This window comes from Brachyistius frenatus, unplaced genomic scaffold (genome assembly GCF_029030835.1).
Source record: "Brachyistius frenatus isolate BFR_SWC_R1_liver_20210118 unplaced genomic scaffold, ASM2903083v1 Contig_21, whole genome shotgun sequence".
NCBI classification, from domain to species: Eukaryota; Metazoa; Chordata; class Actinopteri; family Embiotocidae; genus Brachyistius; species Brachyistius frenatus.
In genome coordinates this window covers 1,323,511-1,339,691 of record NW_027210620.1, presented here as the reverse complement: position 1 = coordinate 1,339,691, position 16,181 = coordinate 1,323,511, and the positions used below count along the sequence as shown (strand labels likewise).

The following is a 16,181-nucleotide window of genomic DNA, read 5'->3' as shown; positions in this document are numbered from 1 at the left end:
TGGTTATGTTTAGAGGGAGGGAAGGGGGAGGGGGGGGAGAGAGAAAGAGAGAGAGAGAAGAAGGGACACACAGAAATAGAGGACTTATAGTTCACTTTAATCTTTCCTAAGGAGAGCTGCTTCTGTTGGCCTCTGCAGATTCAGAAAAAAAAAAAAAAAAAAAAATGCCACAAAGATTCAGAGATCAAAACTCTTTTCTTTCTTTTTTTTTTTTTTTTTTTTTTTAAAAACATCACATACTACAAAGACCCGGGTGTGAATCCTCAAACTACAGTAGCCACTCTCAGATCTGTGATACGTATAGAAAACAAAGATATAATGTGGGTTTTCCAAGAAACACAGTTTTCTTGAAAATATATGTTTGAGTCTGCGTTTTTTTTTTTTCCCTGCGTTTGAGTTTCTCATGATTTTACTCTACTCTGCTTGCTAATACATCACTTCTTTCTTTTTTTTTTCACTTAATACATCCTCATTTTATTTGCTCAGAGACAATAAATGGGTTTTTCATAATGTTATAAAGTTATAAATGAATTTGTTTTTCTGTCTGTTTTGTTTCATCTGTTTGTTTTTTCTGGCACGTCCCAACTGTTTAATAATTCAATTTTTTGTTTGGTTTCTTTTGTTTCTTTTTAGCCGTGTAATACTTATCCTCTTTAATGTTTTGAACCAATCAAAACAAAACAAAACAATGGAACTTGTAATTTGTACTTAATTCCCTTTTCACTAAAGGCTCGTGTATTCCAGATGTATTCAGAGATCAATAAGTGAGCAGGTCATCCGTAGATTTGCCAGCGTGAGGAAATGCTTTCCCTCAACTAATACGATTAACTTCACGTGTTTGAAGTGACCCGACATTGTTTGAGTTTGTCAAATCTCCCACAGTAAAACTAATAAGAACATCCGCAGAAGCCACGTTTCAAGAACCGGATTCAAGGGGATTGAAGTGGTTAAATCTCAAACGCTATAAAACTTTAAATTGTGCACAAATAAGAAGAACAAAACTTTCCAGCACGACTCACTCTTACCAGATTCACATCCAGGAATGATTGATATATATATATATATATATATATATATATATATATATATATATATATAAAAAAGCTCAAACCCGGACATTTACTCTGGGACATGGGCGTGAGAATTTCCTTTAACTGAGCTGTTACTCTTCATTCAAAAGCTGCTGCGGGGAGAGGACGGAAAGTAAACTTTTATCAGCGGCAGAATACAAACTGTTTGACGAAAAAAGACGACGTGGGTCGGGGAGCTGCATCTGCACAAATTACACTGTTAATGGCAAAGACAACGAAAACGGCGTGGATAGAAAACAAAAGAATATCAAATAACTCACTCCAGCTGCGTACACCTCAGCCATCACGGCTCAAAAAATACATCCAGTGTTTTGAAATGAAGGAGGAGGGGGGGGAAGGGGGTGCGGGGGGAGGAGGGGGTGATGCTGAAAGGAAGACGAAAAAGCATCTTGAACATCAGTTTTCAGTCTAATGTTAATAATTTATGTCGTCTGTGCTTTTTATTATTATTATTTATTTATTTACTACTTTCTTTTCAGCAGCCTGCCCGTTTTTCAAAGGCATCATGGACAGGGAAGCTGTATAAAACTTTTGAGTTTAGTTTCAAAAGGCTTTCTCCTCGTTTATTTATATATTTCTCCTCCTTTACACTTGTCTTGTTGTTATTTGGTGAGGCAAACGCATAAAGCTTTGATGAGAAGCAAACCTGACATGTATTCTTCTCCACTGACCTCCTCCCCCCCCCCTTCCCCCCCCAAAGGAAATCTAAATAAATTTCTCAATATTGCAAGCGAGGCTCCTTCTCCACCGCCTCCCTCTCTCATTAAAACACTTTCAAATGGCACGTTTCAATACCTTCGCTCGTCCTCCCGTTGACGAAAGGTCAAACGGGTCAAATAACCGCACGCCGCCTTAAGCGCGAAGGTTCGCACGGGGCGATTTAAGACGCTCGCGACGCTTCGAGAAAGTCAGGAAAAGTTAGATGTTATTGACGCTCTCAGTAACTGTGTTTATGTGTGCGGTTAAAAAAGATGAAAAGAGAGTCTGTGATGTTTTTTTTTGTTTTGTTTTGTTTTGAATATTTGTACGTTCTTGAAAACTTTGAACTTTTGCAGGCGTCCCGTACCCGTGTTACTCGTACAACCTACCAGTTTTTCTAAAAGACAAATTATGAACTCAGCAGCACTCAGGAGAAATTGCAGAATCATAAAACAAAGCGTGTTTCAAGTCAATTAACTTTGTTCTGTTTATTTAGCCAGTTAAGAGGGAGCTTCGGTTTAAAAGTGTTGGGTCTACTGTTAAGATTTAGAGAATACTAAAATCAATAATGCGCAAATCTACAATTTAACACATTTAAAAATATAAACACAAAATACAGTGATAAGGGTAGATGCTAAGCGGGTAACCACGTGTGTTTCGGAGTTATTTTATATATTTACGTGAGACGTGGCTGTTGGGAGTCAAAAGCTGAGATGGGATTTACTTTGGCTTTGTTAAACTAGTTAAGAGTTTGCAGGAGTTAAGATTTTTCCACTTTGATATTCGTTTTGAGGACTAAACAAATGAAAAAAGTTATTTAGCTAAGTATCGTTAGCAGGAGGATAGCTGTTTTTTTTTCTCCCCCTTCAGTCATGATTGTATTTGTAAAATTATATAAAAAAGAAAAAAAAACAGAACGACAAAGATTGAAATCAATAAAAAAAAAAAAAAAAACGAATCCACAAGCCTCAAATTGCGAAACGGACGTTTTTTTTTTTTTTTTTTTTTCTTCCCTCCGTCACGTCTGAATGTATTTCATTTTGTTCAATTTACTAAGAAACAGAGTTACTATGATTGGTATCTATAAAAAAAAAAATATATATATATCTACAATTCACTACACTCAACGTGATTCAGGGATAACTTGAGCTAACCCAAATCAGCTGCGCTAGTTAGCTCTAGCAGGCAATCAGCTGAGTTAAAAAAAAAAAAAACTAAATTAAGTTAATGCCAAATTTAACTAAGTGCATAAAATACTGAGTAGAAAGACGGCAGTTAATTATATGATGGTTTTCAGTTACAGATTGCAGGAAAAGAGAGGTAGTAGTTTTAATTGAAGGTGTTGCTTGTTGCGGCTATCCAGACTTTCACTTGGCGCAATCCTTCGGGATTTTGATGTCATTGTCCGTCTCTGCATGCTGCTCGGGAGAATTTGTGACTTCATGGCGTAATAGTTTTTATAAAACAGAAGCACAAGGGCAGGTTCCTTTCTTTTTGACCATGCGTTTTGGCTTTATCGTATATATGTATATATATATATATATATATATATTTATATACATATATATGCGTATGTATATATATATATATATACAAAATAATTCCATTGGAAACTCAACACAAAATTCATGTCAAACAATTGTTTATTACTAATTATGGTACAAATCAATGTGACAGACTTGAAGCTTTTTTTTTCTTCTTTTTTTTTTTAAGAAATACACAAAGTGCTGCTTAACTGACCAAACAGATATTGCTCTATAGATTAAGTACAGTTTTCAGTCTATAAAAAACAAAAAGAAAAGAAAAAAAAGAAAAAGAAAACCAACTTCAGCAGGCTTTTCAGCTTTGGTTTCTGTGGTTCTTCGACTATCAAACAAAACGTCAAAGCAGTTTGTCTGCGTTAGTAAAATTTCACAAATGTATTGAAAGGTGATGAACAAATCATCCTAATTGGGTTATAAGAGCAACATGACTGTCACCTCTAGCTCCTCTACGCGGGTCTACGGGACTGTGAGAACTGAGAGGTTGAACGTACAGCACAAAGAAATGAGACATAATTCTACTGTAATATAAAAACAGATGAGTCACACGTGGCTCAGGAAACCACTTCACAGAAATAAAACAATCATGTGTCACGCAATAAAAATAAATAAATAAATAAAAAGAAAAAAAAGCCACCCACGAGCCTCTCCCTCCACATTGAAGGTGAACATCGACACACACACAGTGCAGAGCGATCATCTTTTCATCTTTTCCACTGACCTGCCGCTTCTTGTATGGCATTTGTATGATTCTCACAAGAACAGTACTGAGGTAAACCTTGGATGAACTACTGTACATTTCTACTCTTCAATTCCTTTTTTTGTTTTTTGTTTTTTTGTTTTTCTTTCTCCGATTTTAAAGATTGTCAACATCATGAATCTATTTCTCTGTACAATGTGCATAACTATAGAGCTTTGGTCCAGCATTGAAAAGTTGAGCGAAGGCATAACTCCTTTCTGTGTCTTCTTTTAGTTGTTTTTTTTGGTTTTGGTTACAGCTTTTATTGTTAAGCCTCAGAACGGGATCCACCGCTGCTTTCCTCACATATTTCATCTGCGCAGACATGTTCTTGGCCAAAGGTTTGTCTAAAGTTAAGCGGGTTTTTTTTTTTTTTTTTTTTTTTCTTCTCACGGAAAGGAAAATAAAAAAAAATGCACAAAATCTGCAGGTGTAAATGGAGTAAAAAAAATAAATAAAAAAAAAAAAAAATCTCTGAAAACCAGTAGGAGCTGCTGTGGACGTGCAGATGAAAATTATGTTAAAATTCTCTGTGGTCGCCTTTTTAATCCAGCCTCACGGATTTCTTTAAAAACACAGACACGTAAAGCTTTTTCATTTGTTTTCTAACATATACTGTGTGTGTGTGTGTGTGTGTGTGTGTGTGTGTGTGTGTGTGTGTGTGTGTGTGTGTGTGTGTGTGTGTGTGTGTGTGTGTGTGTGTGTGCGTGTGTTTTCCAGGCAGTGAAGAAGAGCACATCAGTGCACAGGGGACCGAAAAACAGAGAGGTGTGACATGGAAGGACATACATCGAGCAGACACATGATTCTGAATAAATTGCATCCAATTTCACCTCACTTCAAATTAAGTTCACTCATTCTGACATGTGACACTTATTCTCAACATTCACCTCTTTTTTTTTTTTTTTTTTTTTGTCCCTGTGAGGGTTTTTTGTAAGAGCCAAATATTTTGTAGCGATGACGTGAGAGTTTATTCATTTCTTTTCTCGCCTGAAATTATTGACATTTCTGACAACGTAATACCATATAAAAGTGATGGAGAGTCGATTAATCAAAACAACAGCGGGCTGAAATTAATTCCCCCTCCACGCAAATTATAATAAAAGTAACCACAGATACAAAGTTTTAAGAAAGAGAATATCGTAGGGATCATTTCAGAGCTGAATAAAAAGAAACATTTCCGACAAAAAAAAATATTGATTGTGACGTGTGTAACCTTCACTTAGCCGAGACGAATGCAGAATATAATGGAAACAACAGGTAATCTTTGCAGAGAAGCATGTTTGATGTGAAAAACAGCCAAAATGGATTGAGCTCAGTAGTTTGGTCAGTGGCGACGAAAAAAAAAAAAAAACTGCTTCAACCACACGTTGAGTAAATTTTAGGGCACGATTAAAGGGCTTATCGTGTGAAGTAAAGTGGTATTTTACAGCCATGTTATCAAAAATTCAGATTAATAGGTTAATTTCGGCCTGCCCGGTGGATTTTATATATATATAAATAATTCTTCATGTAATTTGAGTTGAAGCATGCAGAGGAAAATCTGCTTAAAAGAAAAAACACATTTTCTATATTGGCGTGATAAGAAATTACAGCAGACACTGTTGTAGCTGTTTGACATGATAATGTTTTTTTCTTTTTCTTTTTTCTTTAACTTGACCCACGGAGTAAAACATTTTAGAAAAAGGGGGAGAAAGCCATGTGAACAAATAAATAAAAAGGTAAAATCTTCCCCAGTCCTTGAGCTGAAGTTTGTGTGTTCTTTGGCTATCAGGCTTTGGCAACAGAATGACACAGTAGCTCAAAACAAAGCTGCAGTCGACTTGACGGATACCGAAACCCCTCCTCCTCTTCATCTTCACCATCATTATCATCATCATCATCATCATCACGTGACAGTCCTTCGTTTCCTCTCCCTTTTTGTCCATCCTCGGAAACAATCTCATGAAATCATTAATAAATACCTGTAAAAGTTGTACAAAGTTACACCGTGACTGAAAATATTTGCAGATGAAACACAAATCAGAGGCAAACAACATTATTATGCAATCGTTTAACAGCAAAGGTTCATTTTTTTGTCCAAAAGAGAACTTTATCAGTGTGATTTCAATTTGAAGACAGCATTTTTCTGTTTTTTTTTGTGTGTTTTTTTTTTTAAAGTATTTACATACAAACAATGAAGAAGACAAAGATAAAATGTATACTCAACCTCACACATATAGCTTTGATTTTGCCAGTACAAATGTAAAAATTTAGAGCACATTTACATTACAAAATTATTCTTAGTACTCAGATGCAACAGACTTTGGTAAATAGTGTTTTGGTTTGGTATGATCTCTTTACTAAATCCCTCCTCGTAGGAACCAAAATTTGGGCGACAGTCTGGTCTGTACGGCCAGAATCTAAAACTCTTTGAAACAGCACACGGTATGTTTTTACATAATTCTCAGATATTAATCTCTTTTTTCTTGTTTTTGGTTTCGCCAAGGTCATTTACATAACGGTGGTAATCACACTGACAACACATAGTTTTTGTTTGCAAACTCATGACTGTCCGTCCAGGTGACTTGGGGAACGCGTTTCAGTTCTCATTTCAAGAGGAGTTCCTCCACCTTTTGTTGTTTTTAATGGCTGCCACTTTTCCACTCCACTGTTTTGTCGGAGGGCTCGTTCATTTCGGGAGCTCCTCTAGAGAATCAGTGAGAGGGTCCATCGGTGCAGCGGGGCCGAGGTCGGGCTGTTTCAAACGCTTTATTGTGTTTTTCAAGGCTTGCCTCTTGTTGCAGAACCAGACGCGCACCACTTCCCTGTCATAGTTCAGCTTCTCGGCTATTTCCGTCATTTCCTGTCCGGAGGGGTGTGTGTTCTTCTCAAAGTGGCTGTTGAGGATCTCGAGCGCCTGCGGGGTGAAAGAGGTCCTCCGCTTGCGTTTTTTCGAAGGCTCGCTGCCGATAAACTCAGTCAGGTTCTGCATGCCGGATCGGTGGCGGGCTTCAGCCTCGGCCATCCAGCGCTCCAGAACGGGCTTAATCTTCTGGGCGCTTTTAGGGGTGATGTCCAACTTCTCAAACCTGGCAGGATATAAAAGGCCAGGGTTCAGTTTTCCTGTCAGACTGCTACCTATAGTGTTCTCTTGGGCTTCCTGTGGTAGGAAAAAGTGGCTTCTCAGGATGGTGTGTCTGGGGAGAATTGAGAAAAAAGAATCTTACTTAGGCGCGCCCTGCCAGAACAAGGGATAAGCTGCCTGCCTTTTAGTCTCCTCAACCAGAATGCCACAGGGACTGAGACTAACATCCAGGTGCACATCTGGGACAAAACCCCTCCGTATTCTGCACCTGGAAACACCTCAGCTGCAGCAGCTGGAGGTGATGGTTGCCAGTAGTGATAATTTTCTGGACGAGGCTGTGGTTCTCTGTCCCAAATTGGCAGTAGTGGAACAAGGAGATTTTTTGCCAATGGCTAGAAATCAGGTCCAGTTGAACCAAAAACATAGAAAACAATCTAACGAAATGTTTTCAAAACTGTCACAAATCAACAGAAAGACAAAACAGAAATCACTCACAAACATCCCATTCCTTTCCCTCAGAGTGATAACCCCCCCCCCCACCACCACCACCCCCAAAAATAAAATAAAGAAAAAAAAAAAATCCACTAATGCATGCAGTTAAATACGGCACCATCATTTATTTACAAAAAGAGCTTGAATTATTAATCAAAATGTACATTTAATACATTTTTCAAACTTTCTTTCGTCTTCTAACAACCTCTCATTTTATATTTCATAAGAATACATTTACACACTCTAATACTGAAAGTTCGTGCAACTTTACACATAATTCAGACTTCACACAGACTCGGCGTTTTAGCGAGTCACAGTAAGAATGAAGAATGGCGCATTTTCCTACCAACACCGCTCGCTGCAGCTCAATGACTGTCAGGTGCATTTTGTGTGTGATATGACGTGTATATGGAGTTAAATTAGATATGATAGAGGTTTTGAAAAAGATTCCTCTCATGCTTGTAAAGTTTATTATTAGGATTATTTTTCAGTGGAACATCCCTCACTGGACTCACTGTGGAAAAGAAGACAACTTCATTTGAAGGAATCTGATAAATAATCAGCATATGTATATACATTTTGTTTACTTTTATTTGACCAAGAAGTACCATTGCGATCAAAAACCTCTTTCACAAGGGAGACCTGGACATGATGAATAGATTTTTGCTTTTTTAATTACAGGTAATAATAATAATAATAATATCAAAACACATTTTTTTATGAGGATTCTTACAATTTTTGTGATGAAAGATTTCGACTTCGACACTTGTGACACAGTTTATGTGTTTTGTATGAATTATAATGCTGAATGTGAAATATCCCGCTGTATGTTTACTAAAAGAGGAACATTATCATTCTTAAGTAAATATAATTTTTTTGTTTTGTTTTGTTGCAAATGCTCTTAGTCAGATGACTCTTATGGAAAGACAGCAGAAAGCCACATGAAGCTCAGCTCTCTGGAACAAACGATGCCAAAAAAAAAAAAAAAAAAAAAAGAAGAGGAAAAAAAGGCTGTTTCTAATGGCGAGGTGAGCTGAGGGCTAGATGCCCATGCATGCATGAACTTCCTGTTTCTACACCTCGTCGGTGGATTCCTCCTTGTCGACAGGCGGTATTATTTATAACCCCCCCCGTCCTCCTCCTAAACAGTGAGAAGAGGAGGGCCCCATACTGCGGGGAATACATTAGTAAATATGAAGAGTCACCAGAGACAGGACATTTCATGGATCAACAGGAACCGCGGATACTAAAATGAGTTGAGAGCCGCTCAGCTGGGGTATGCACTCCCTCCTCCGGTGCATCAGCACGAGGGACGGAGCCTCTCTGGCTTCTTCTTAAAAGTACCTCAGGAGCCGTGCGTGGACGTGCTGCGTGTTTGGCCCGGGTCACAGTCTGCCGGAGGGTTTACAGTCATGAGAGAGCTATCTGAGTGGTATATAATCAGGACCGGATGACGTGAACCTGGAATCTATACTCGCGTCTTTATTTTTTTTACATCATATTTTTACCTCCATATTTGTTTAATGTCCGCACTTTCTTCAACTGAATCTTTGAAGAAATTGTTTCTAGTCCCGCTTTTAAAGTTGAAATGTCTTTAAAGCACTTTTCTTCCCGATGACTTGTGATATGTGACTAAATTTGCCGTTTTGCTTCCATCAGAGAATGAGTTTTGTTTCTCATGTTGCTGATATATTTGTCCCGTTACATTATGACGTGTCTAATAAACTGGTCGGCTGGTTGTTGGTTTAGAAATAGTGATACTGATCTAAAGAGAGGCTGAAATCAAACTAATACTTTAGCAGACTCCTGTCAGTGGGCTTTATAACAATAAATGAAAATATCGCTGTAATATCTTTGGTTGTTTTAGGCCATTGTTGGTAATGTTAGAAAGCAATGTTGGATTTTAAAATCAATGTGATGAAGTATTTATATTTCTAAGGTGCTGAATTCAGTCAAAAACAGACATCCAAGTTTGTTATTTCACCCTGTAACACTGATTTGTCCAACAAATGCTTTACATCCTAATATTAAGATGGTAAGCAAACTTATCCAAATCGCTCAACCCTGCTCAGATACTTGCTCTTCTTTTTTAATTTTTAATTTAGAATGATTCAGTCTTTAAATTGATATTTGCTGATATGCTAATTTCCAACCCTATTTAATCAGGTTAAGTTTTATAAGTCTGCTTTATGTTGATGTCTTTGAAAAAAATTGGCTTCTTTTGATAAATACATACATCATTTTGTAGAAATTTAGAAAATAGTTTTCCACCAAAAAAATATTGAATACCCCCGCCCAGATTCACAACATCGGTAATCAATAAAGTTGTTTTATTGTCTGGCTTTATGTAGGCCTACTGGTGAAATATGGCTAAGATCATTTTTTGGAAAGCCGTTTATGTATCCCTGGTTGATCATACAGTTAAAAATCTTGTCATGTTTATTTAGGTCGGTCCTTTAAAGATTTAACTAGCGAGAACAGAAACCAGAACCTAAGATGTTCATGACGGTACATTCAATTTTCAGCAGTTTGAAGCACTAATTAAGGCGCCTAAACAACAGTCGACTTTTTAAACCATGGAATTAAAACAACATCCGTGATGACTATCCTTTGGATTCAATCGGATTCCTTCTTCATCAATATATACTCGTATTCATTTCACCGAAATCAGACCAAACTCGAGCCAGAAGAGGACATTCGAGCACATCGCTGGTTTGAAGATGCCCCCGTGTAATGCCTGTGCCTGTTTAGATAAACTAATAAAGTGCCTGGAAGCATGGTGAGCAATAAAAGCAGACAAGATGGAAGCATCTGTCAGTGTCTGTTCACTGTCTGGAGTTCAGAGCCGGAGCCCCACAGCCACTGTGACGTCCCGCTTCTCCTCAAACTTCATGTCTATGTTGATGTTAACTAAACTAAAGCATGTGAAGTTTGCTCCGCTACTTAAAACATCAAGATGTCATGTCCAATGTCATACAAAAAAAAAAAAAAAAAAAAAAAAAAAAAAAATCCTCTTAACAGCATGAATAGCAGCCCACAGAGTGTTTGTTTTTGAAGCTAATGGCTTTTAATGTATGTTATAAATATTTGAATTATGCCGGGCTGTAAATATTTCATGTGTGATTTCAGGACTTTACACATTAGTCTGGGCCTCATAAGAACCCCGGCTCCTGTAGTGTTTCACATTTTATCGGCCGTTTGATGTTGATGTGATGAAATTTTTAAAGGTGCGTGTCACATAAACAGTGCCGGTCATCAGCAAATGCAGTGCAAAGGCACATTAAAATGAATACAGCGATGAGGTCAGGGGGTTTTACCGGAAAAACACAAAGAAACGTTTCCATTTTACAAAAGATATTTACCGTTAACTTCCATTTGAAAACTTTTTTAAATAATCCCAACACTTAAAAATGTTTTTTTATGCTCCTGAATAAATGACTGCACGACTTAGTTCTCTTGAAAAAGTAATATTTGGACACCATGTGGCCCAATTATTCTGCCTTGAAAGGGAAGTGTGGCTCATTTGGCGTCTTCATGCTAAATGTTAGTGGAGTGGAACAGCAGGAGGGATGAAACACTGATTGTCTGATTGTCTCATGAATATATAATGCACCATTTATGACTAAACTGTCCTCGTTGAAGCAGTAAAACACGGCAATCTTATTAACAGATCATCGCCGTCAAGCTCTCTCATGTTCAGGCAGAGCGAACAGCACCGGGCCTTAGTAATTATTAAATGCTTAAAGTGCTCCGTGTAATACTTCTGTATGTATTTTGCATAAGTAACGCGCGGCTGTCATGTCAGCGGCTGAGAAGGGAAGGGAGAGGAAGGAGGGGTAGGCACAGACATGACAGCTTCGTTTGTCAGTCAATTATGTATTTTAATATCTTAATAATGTCTGTTAAAACACGGCATGAAAAATAGATGGGCGCACCCGACGGCTCATTGAGGCCGCACCACTTCACCTGCTTTCATTCGACAGAATCGGGGCGTATCGATTGGTGATGATGATCGCCGTTTGTTTCTTTGTTGTTGTTGTTGTTGTTTTTTTTCTTCTTTTGTTTGTCCTTACCTGCAGATGGCAGACTGGCTGTACGCCGGCCCCTCGGCCGCGCTGAGCGCCTGGCCCACCTGAGTCTGTGTCAGGCCCAGGGACAGCCGGCGGATCTTGAATGCTTTGGCAAATTCGCGAATCTCCTCCAGGTTGACCCCGTCCACCTCGCTGGGGGCGGTCTGCGGGTCTACAACACAACACACACATCTCATTTTATTAGCCCTCCGCTCCGCCGCCGCTTACCTTATTTTTTCAGAGTGAATGAGGCAAACACCCAGCCATATGCGCTCATGATCGTCTCTAAACACCTCTAAAAAAAAAAAATAAAAATAGTCCTGCTCGAGGTCAGAACTTATTTCTCTTCGCTGTAAACTGCACATTTCTGAGAGATGTCTTGAAGAACAAATTCCTCTGAGGTGTGAATACCGTAGTGTCACGGCTTTGACTTGCAAGTGTGAATCTTTAATCTCACATACAAAAGCAAATGTACACAAACGCACAACACAGAGCTTCTTAATTCAATAGACGGACAAATAGGGACAGCAGAACTACAGCTTTCTGTAGGAGGACATTCTGAAGCCGGCTCTCTCAGATAAATAATAAAGAATGTATAAAGACATTATTCTTTTGACCCTCGGCAAAGACAGTTCAAGCCTTTAAAGCAGCAGCGAGCCTCTCACACAGACGATACCGAGCTCCAGTCCGGAGAGAAAAGCACTCGCACAAAGAAATGCTGTTTGTGAAGCTCCCCATTTGAGCAGATCTGAAAAACTTCACGGGAGCATTTTTGAAGAATTTCCCTGCTAATAAAAAGTGATTTCACATTGTACATCAATGTCAGGTGCCCTGGCATCCTGCTTACCAAAGCAAAGTTTGTGCCTCTGAATTATTCATCTTGGTCATTATCAATGAATTATTAAAAGGAACCCACCAAGCGTATTTAAGCAAAAATCTATGGGGCTGCCATCTCGTTGCGCCTCATAAGTGACGTGTAGCGTCTGCGGCGCGCTCCAGACGTGTGAACACTGGGAGGATGAGGGACTGCAGACTCCCGAGCACTCACAGCTTCGGGTCCCATCATCTCCACAGTGATGAGCATTTCTTCATCATTCCCAGTGGAGGCTATTTACTTAGTGGTTTGGAAGACTAATGGCAGCAGTTCTCAGCAGGTCCGGCCTCTGGATCCATATTTTGTTTTTTTTCTTCAGACATTAAGTCACAACCCAAACATGATTTAAAGATTTAAACCCTTCTCATTTATTTTTGCAGTAATGAATGGGGGAGTGGAGCTTCACAAAACAAACAGAATAGAACATCAAATGTTTCTTTTTGAAAAGCCAATTCAAAGAACACTGAAACAATACAGACGATTTGTAAGAACCTAAAAGCGACTATTCTTCAAAATAATGATACGCTTAACAGCTTAATAATTACAAACGGGACAATAACCAGTTAAACACGCAATTTCTCTGCTGAATGGAAAATGAGGGGGAAAAAAAAAAGCTCCTTTCATAAATTACAGGCTAGACTCACGCTATTATGTGCCAGTACTTTATGGTACACAATGAAGTCGTGTCTGTTGTTCATTTTGGGCAAAAATATGTTTGTTTTAGGCTTATTTTGTGGTTGAAGGCTCACAAATGATGATGATTATGATGAAGTTTGTAGTGCAGAAGTTATAAATCCAGACTCGAATCCTTTAGAAACTCAGAGAAGGCCAAAAGTAAAGCTCTGCTGTCCCTAGAAGGCACCGGGTACACCTGACGATAACGTATGTGAATACATCACATGAAAGTCATTTTAAAATCACCTTGTTTGTGAGAAGACGTGTTCATTACTAGAACGACTGGAGCGAGGTGGATGTTTTGCAACTTGTCCGCTTGGTGAACACGTGTTTTTCTTGAAGCAGCTATGATCTATATATTTGCATGTATCAATACAATCAAACGACGAGGTAAAAACTATGAGAAATGTGTTTCTTGGAGTGAATAACCGACAGAAGTTGCTTTATAGCGAGTGTCGTTGTCCGCTCTGTGTCTCTGCTTCACACTAGATTCACTAAGTGTTGTTTTTGAAAGGAGCAAGTAGCCTCACACAACTCGACCAGAAGTGATCTGATTGCTTTTTTTGCATCCACGTTGTTTTTCTTTATTCCCATAATCACAGGTTGTTTGTTGATGCCGGGTGTAAATGGGGTATAAATGTAGTCTCGAGTTTCTTCCAACGCAGCTGGAAAACAGCAGGCACGCTCAGCTGACTCCCTCCACGTAAATAAAGAGTGAAAAATAAAAAAAATAAACCATATTGCTGGCATTCTTCGTTATGACTGACATTTCCCCATCTGATTATTAACAGCCATCCTCAGCTCTTCAATATGTTTCTGGCTCTTTGTTTGTGGCCAGTCGGATGAAATGGCATTCCATCTTCTGTCGTTCTGATTCTGTCATGAGATTTTGCTTTGTGTTCGTGCGCTGTACGTGATACTGCGAGGAAGTGATACGGCTCGCGCTCAGCATAAAGCATTAATTCTATTTACTGCAGAACGGAGGCACTCTGATTTTGTGCAGACTCTAAAAGATATTTTCCGAGCTACGAGTAAACATAAACTAAACACAATGTCTACAACAAGTTGATCAATGGCGACTTGTTTTTTTTTAAAATTAAATTCAGAGGCATTGGAGCTGCCTTTGAAATGAGTTTACATGGAGTTTAGGAGAATCGACTCTGACAAATGAAATTTATGTGAATAAAAGAGAGTTTTTAAAGGCAGTAGCTGCATGCTGACAGGCTGTGGCCCAGTGATTTATAAGGCCCTGCCAAAGGCCCGTGCACTGGGAGAATGAAACTTATGTTCATTATACATAACACACGCCACTTTGGATTGTCTAATAAACCAAAGAAATGACAGTCAGGGAAAAAAATGAAACAAACGTAGGAGGCGGGGATCAGTCAAAAGCTGTCCGCGCTGAGAGTAATGTAGACCCTGTGCGTCGGCCCTGTTGAATCCTCTGCCAGTAATGTTAAATGTTCGGTTTACCAGAATTACAAAAAAAAAAAGCAAACAATACATTACATGAGCGTAGCTGTGTGTATTTTTTTTTTTTTTTTTGTCATTTGCTCAGGTTTTCAGATATCTGTTCCTGAGATGTCTGTCGTCACAGCGGTAAAATGGAGGTGAATGAAATGTTGTTTGTTGTGTTGAAAGTAAAGAGATTAGCTGCAACATCTCTTTCAAGGAAAAGTGTTTTTTCAAAGGTTTAGTGGAAAGATGTTCATATCAAAACAGATCACAGTGAAGTCTGTGCTTTGCAAAAAGTTTTATATTATCGTGCGATTCCTGTCTGCATTTCTGTCTATATTTGTTTGCGCTCTGTATTTTGGAAATACCGGCACTAAATCTCTTCAACTGTCGTTTTTATTTATAAGGAAATAATATGCCAGAATATTTAAAACTCTTTCCAACAAGAAGGAGAATGAGTCAGTATCGTCAGGTTATTTTCCCCAAAATATTTTAGAAAATACTTCAAAACTTTAAGCTGATTTTGATCAGTAGCAGGTTGCACTGTTCTCCCAGCGTCGGCAGATTTTTCATCTGCTTTAAAGGATAAATTTGGTGATAATCTTTATTTTTCTTCCTGTCAACAAATCCCATGAACGAAGCGAACAGTGAACTAATCCAGCTAACAAGCGTTGCTTGTGCAGCCGCAGCCTGATGTCTTCCTCCTCGGTGCCACAAACTCCCACCAACTATTAAAAACCACAACAACGAGCCACCCTGTTGCACGAGGTGACATGTCGCTCCATTATGAAGAACACACACAGTGTAGTCTATTTCTGTTCATCCTCACAAACGGTTAGTGTAAATACTCACCGGAGCACAGATTGTGTAATAATCCACAGCTGAAAACAGAACATCACGTCCTGTTTGGAGGTAATGGTGTAAGAAAGTAGAGTGCCCAGCTGTTTTAGGCTTTTCAAATTCATTACATTTTCATTATTAACTAATGGGACTGGGACTGAAGACCACCGACACGGCAGGAAAGGAGGAAAGTGTGATATGAACTAACACATTGTTTGTTTTCAGGGGATTTTTTTGGACAAAAACAAAAATATTGAATTTTTTTTAACCATAGCCTTTTTTTTTTTTTTTTTTAAAAAGAAGAAAAAAGAGGAAGCCTGAACGGACAGAAAACACCCCGAGAAGAGGGCCATTTTTGCAATTTTGTGTGGATTTTTAGAGCACCCGGGACGATGAAAAACACATTTCTCTTGCAATGATTGGAGCAGCACAAACAACATTTTTTCACCTCCATCGAACTGAAGTGGAGGCAGAAAGACAAATCAGAACTATCTCCACGGCTCCACTCCACCTGTGCTATGCGAGGAAAGTCCGTTTTTTTTTGCTTAGCTGAACTGACATTATCATGTTGGTTGTATGTCTGTGAAGATATCAGTCCTTATTCCGTGTATCCGAAAGCATGTTTGTGTGTTTGCGAG

At 38.6% G+C, this 16,181-nt stretch overlaps 2 protein-coding genes across 2 annotated transcripts in view; both read right to left on the bottom strand.

The window, feature by feature from the left end:
* Window positions 1–16,181, bottom strand: part of LOC138619713 (transcriptional regulator Myc-like) — a 158,797-nt gene that overhangs the window by 47,593 nt on the left and 95,023 nt on the right. The window lies entirely within an intron of this gene.
* pou6f2 (POU class 6 homeobox 2) overlaps window positions 5,564–16,181 on the bottom strand; it is a 66,848-nt gene continuing 56,230 nt past the window's right edge. Inside the window, exons 8-9 of the mRNA XM_069696374.1 lie at window positions 11,703–11,871; window positions 5,564–7,249 (exon numbers count right to left, since the gene is read on the bottom strand). Coding sequence (XP_069552475.1) covers window positions 6,742–7,249; window positions 11,703–11,871 — 677 coding nt within the window. The 3' untranslated portion in view covers window positions 5,564–6,741. The remainder of the gene's footprint in view (window positions 7,250–11,702; window positions 11,872–16,181) is intronic.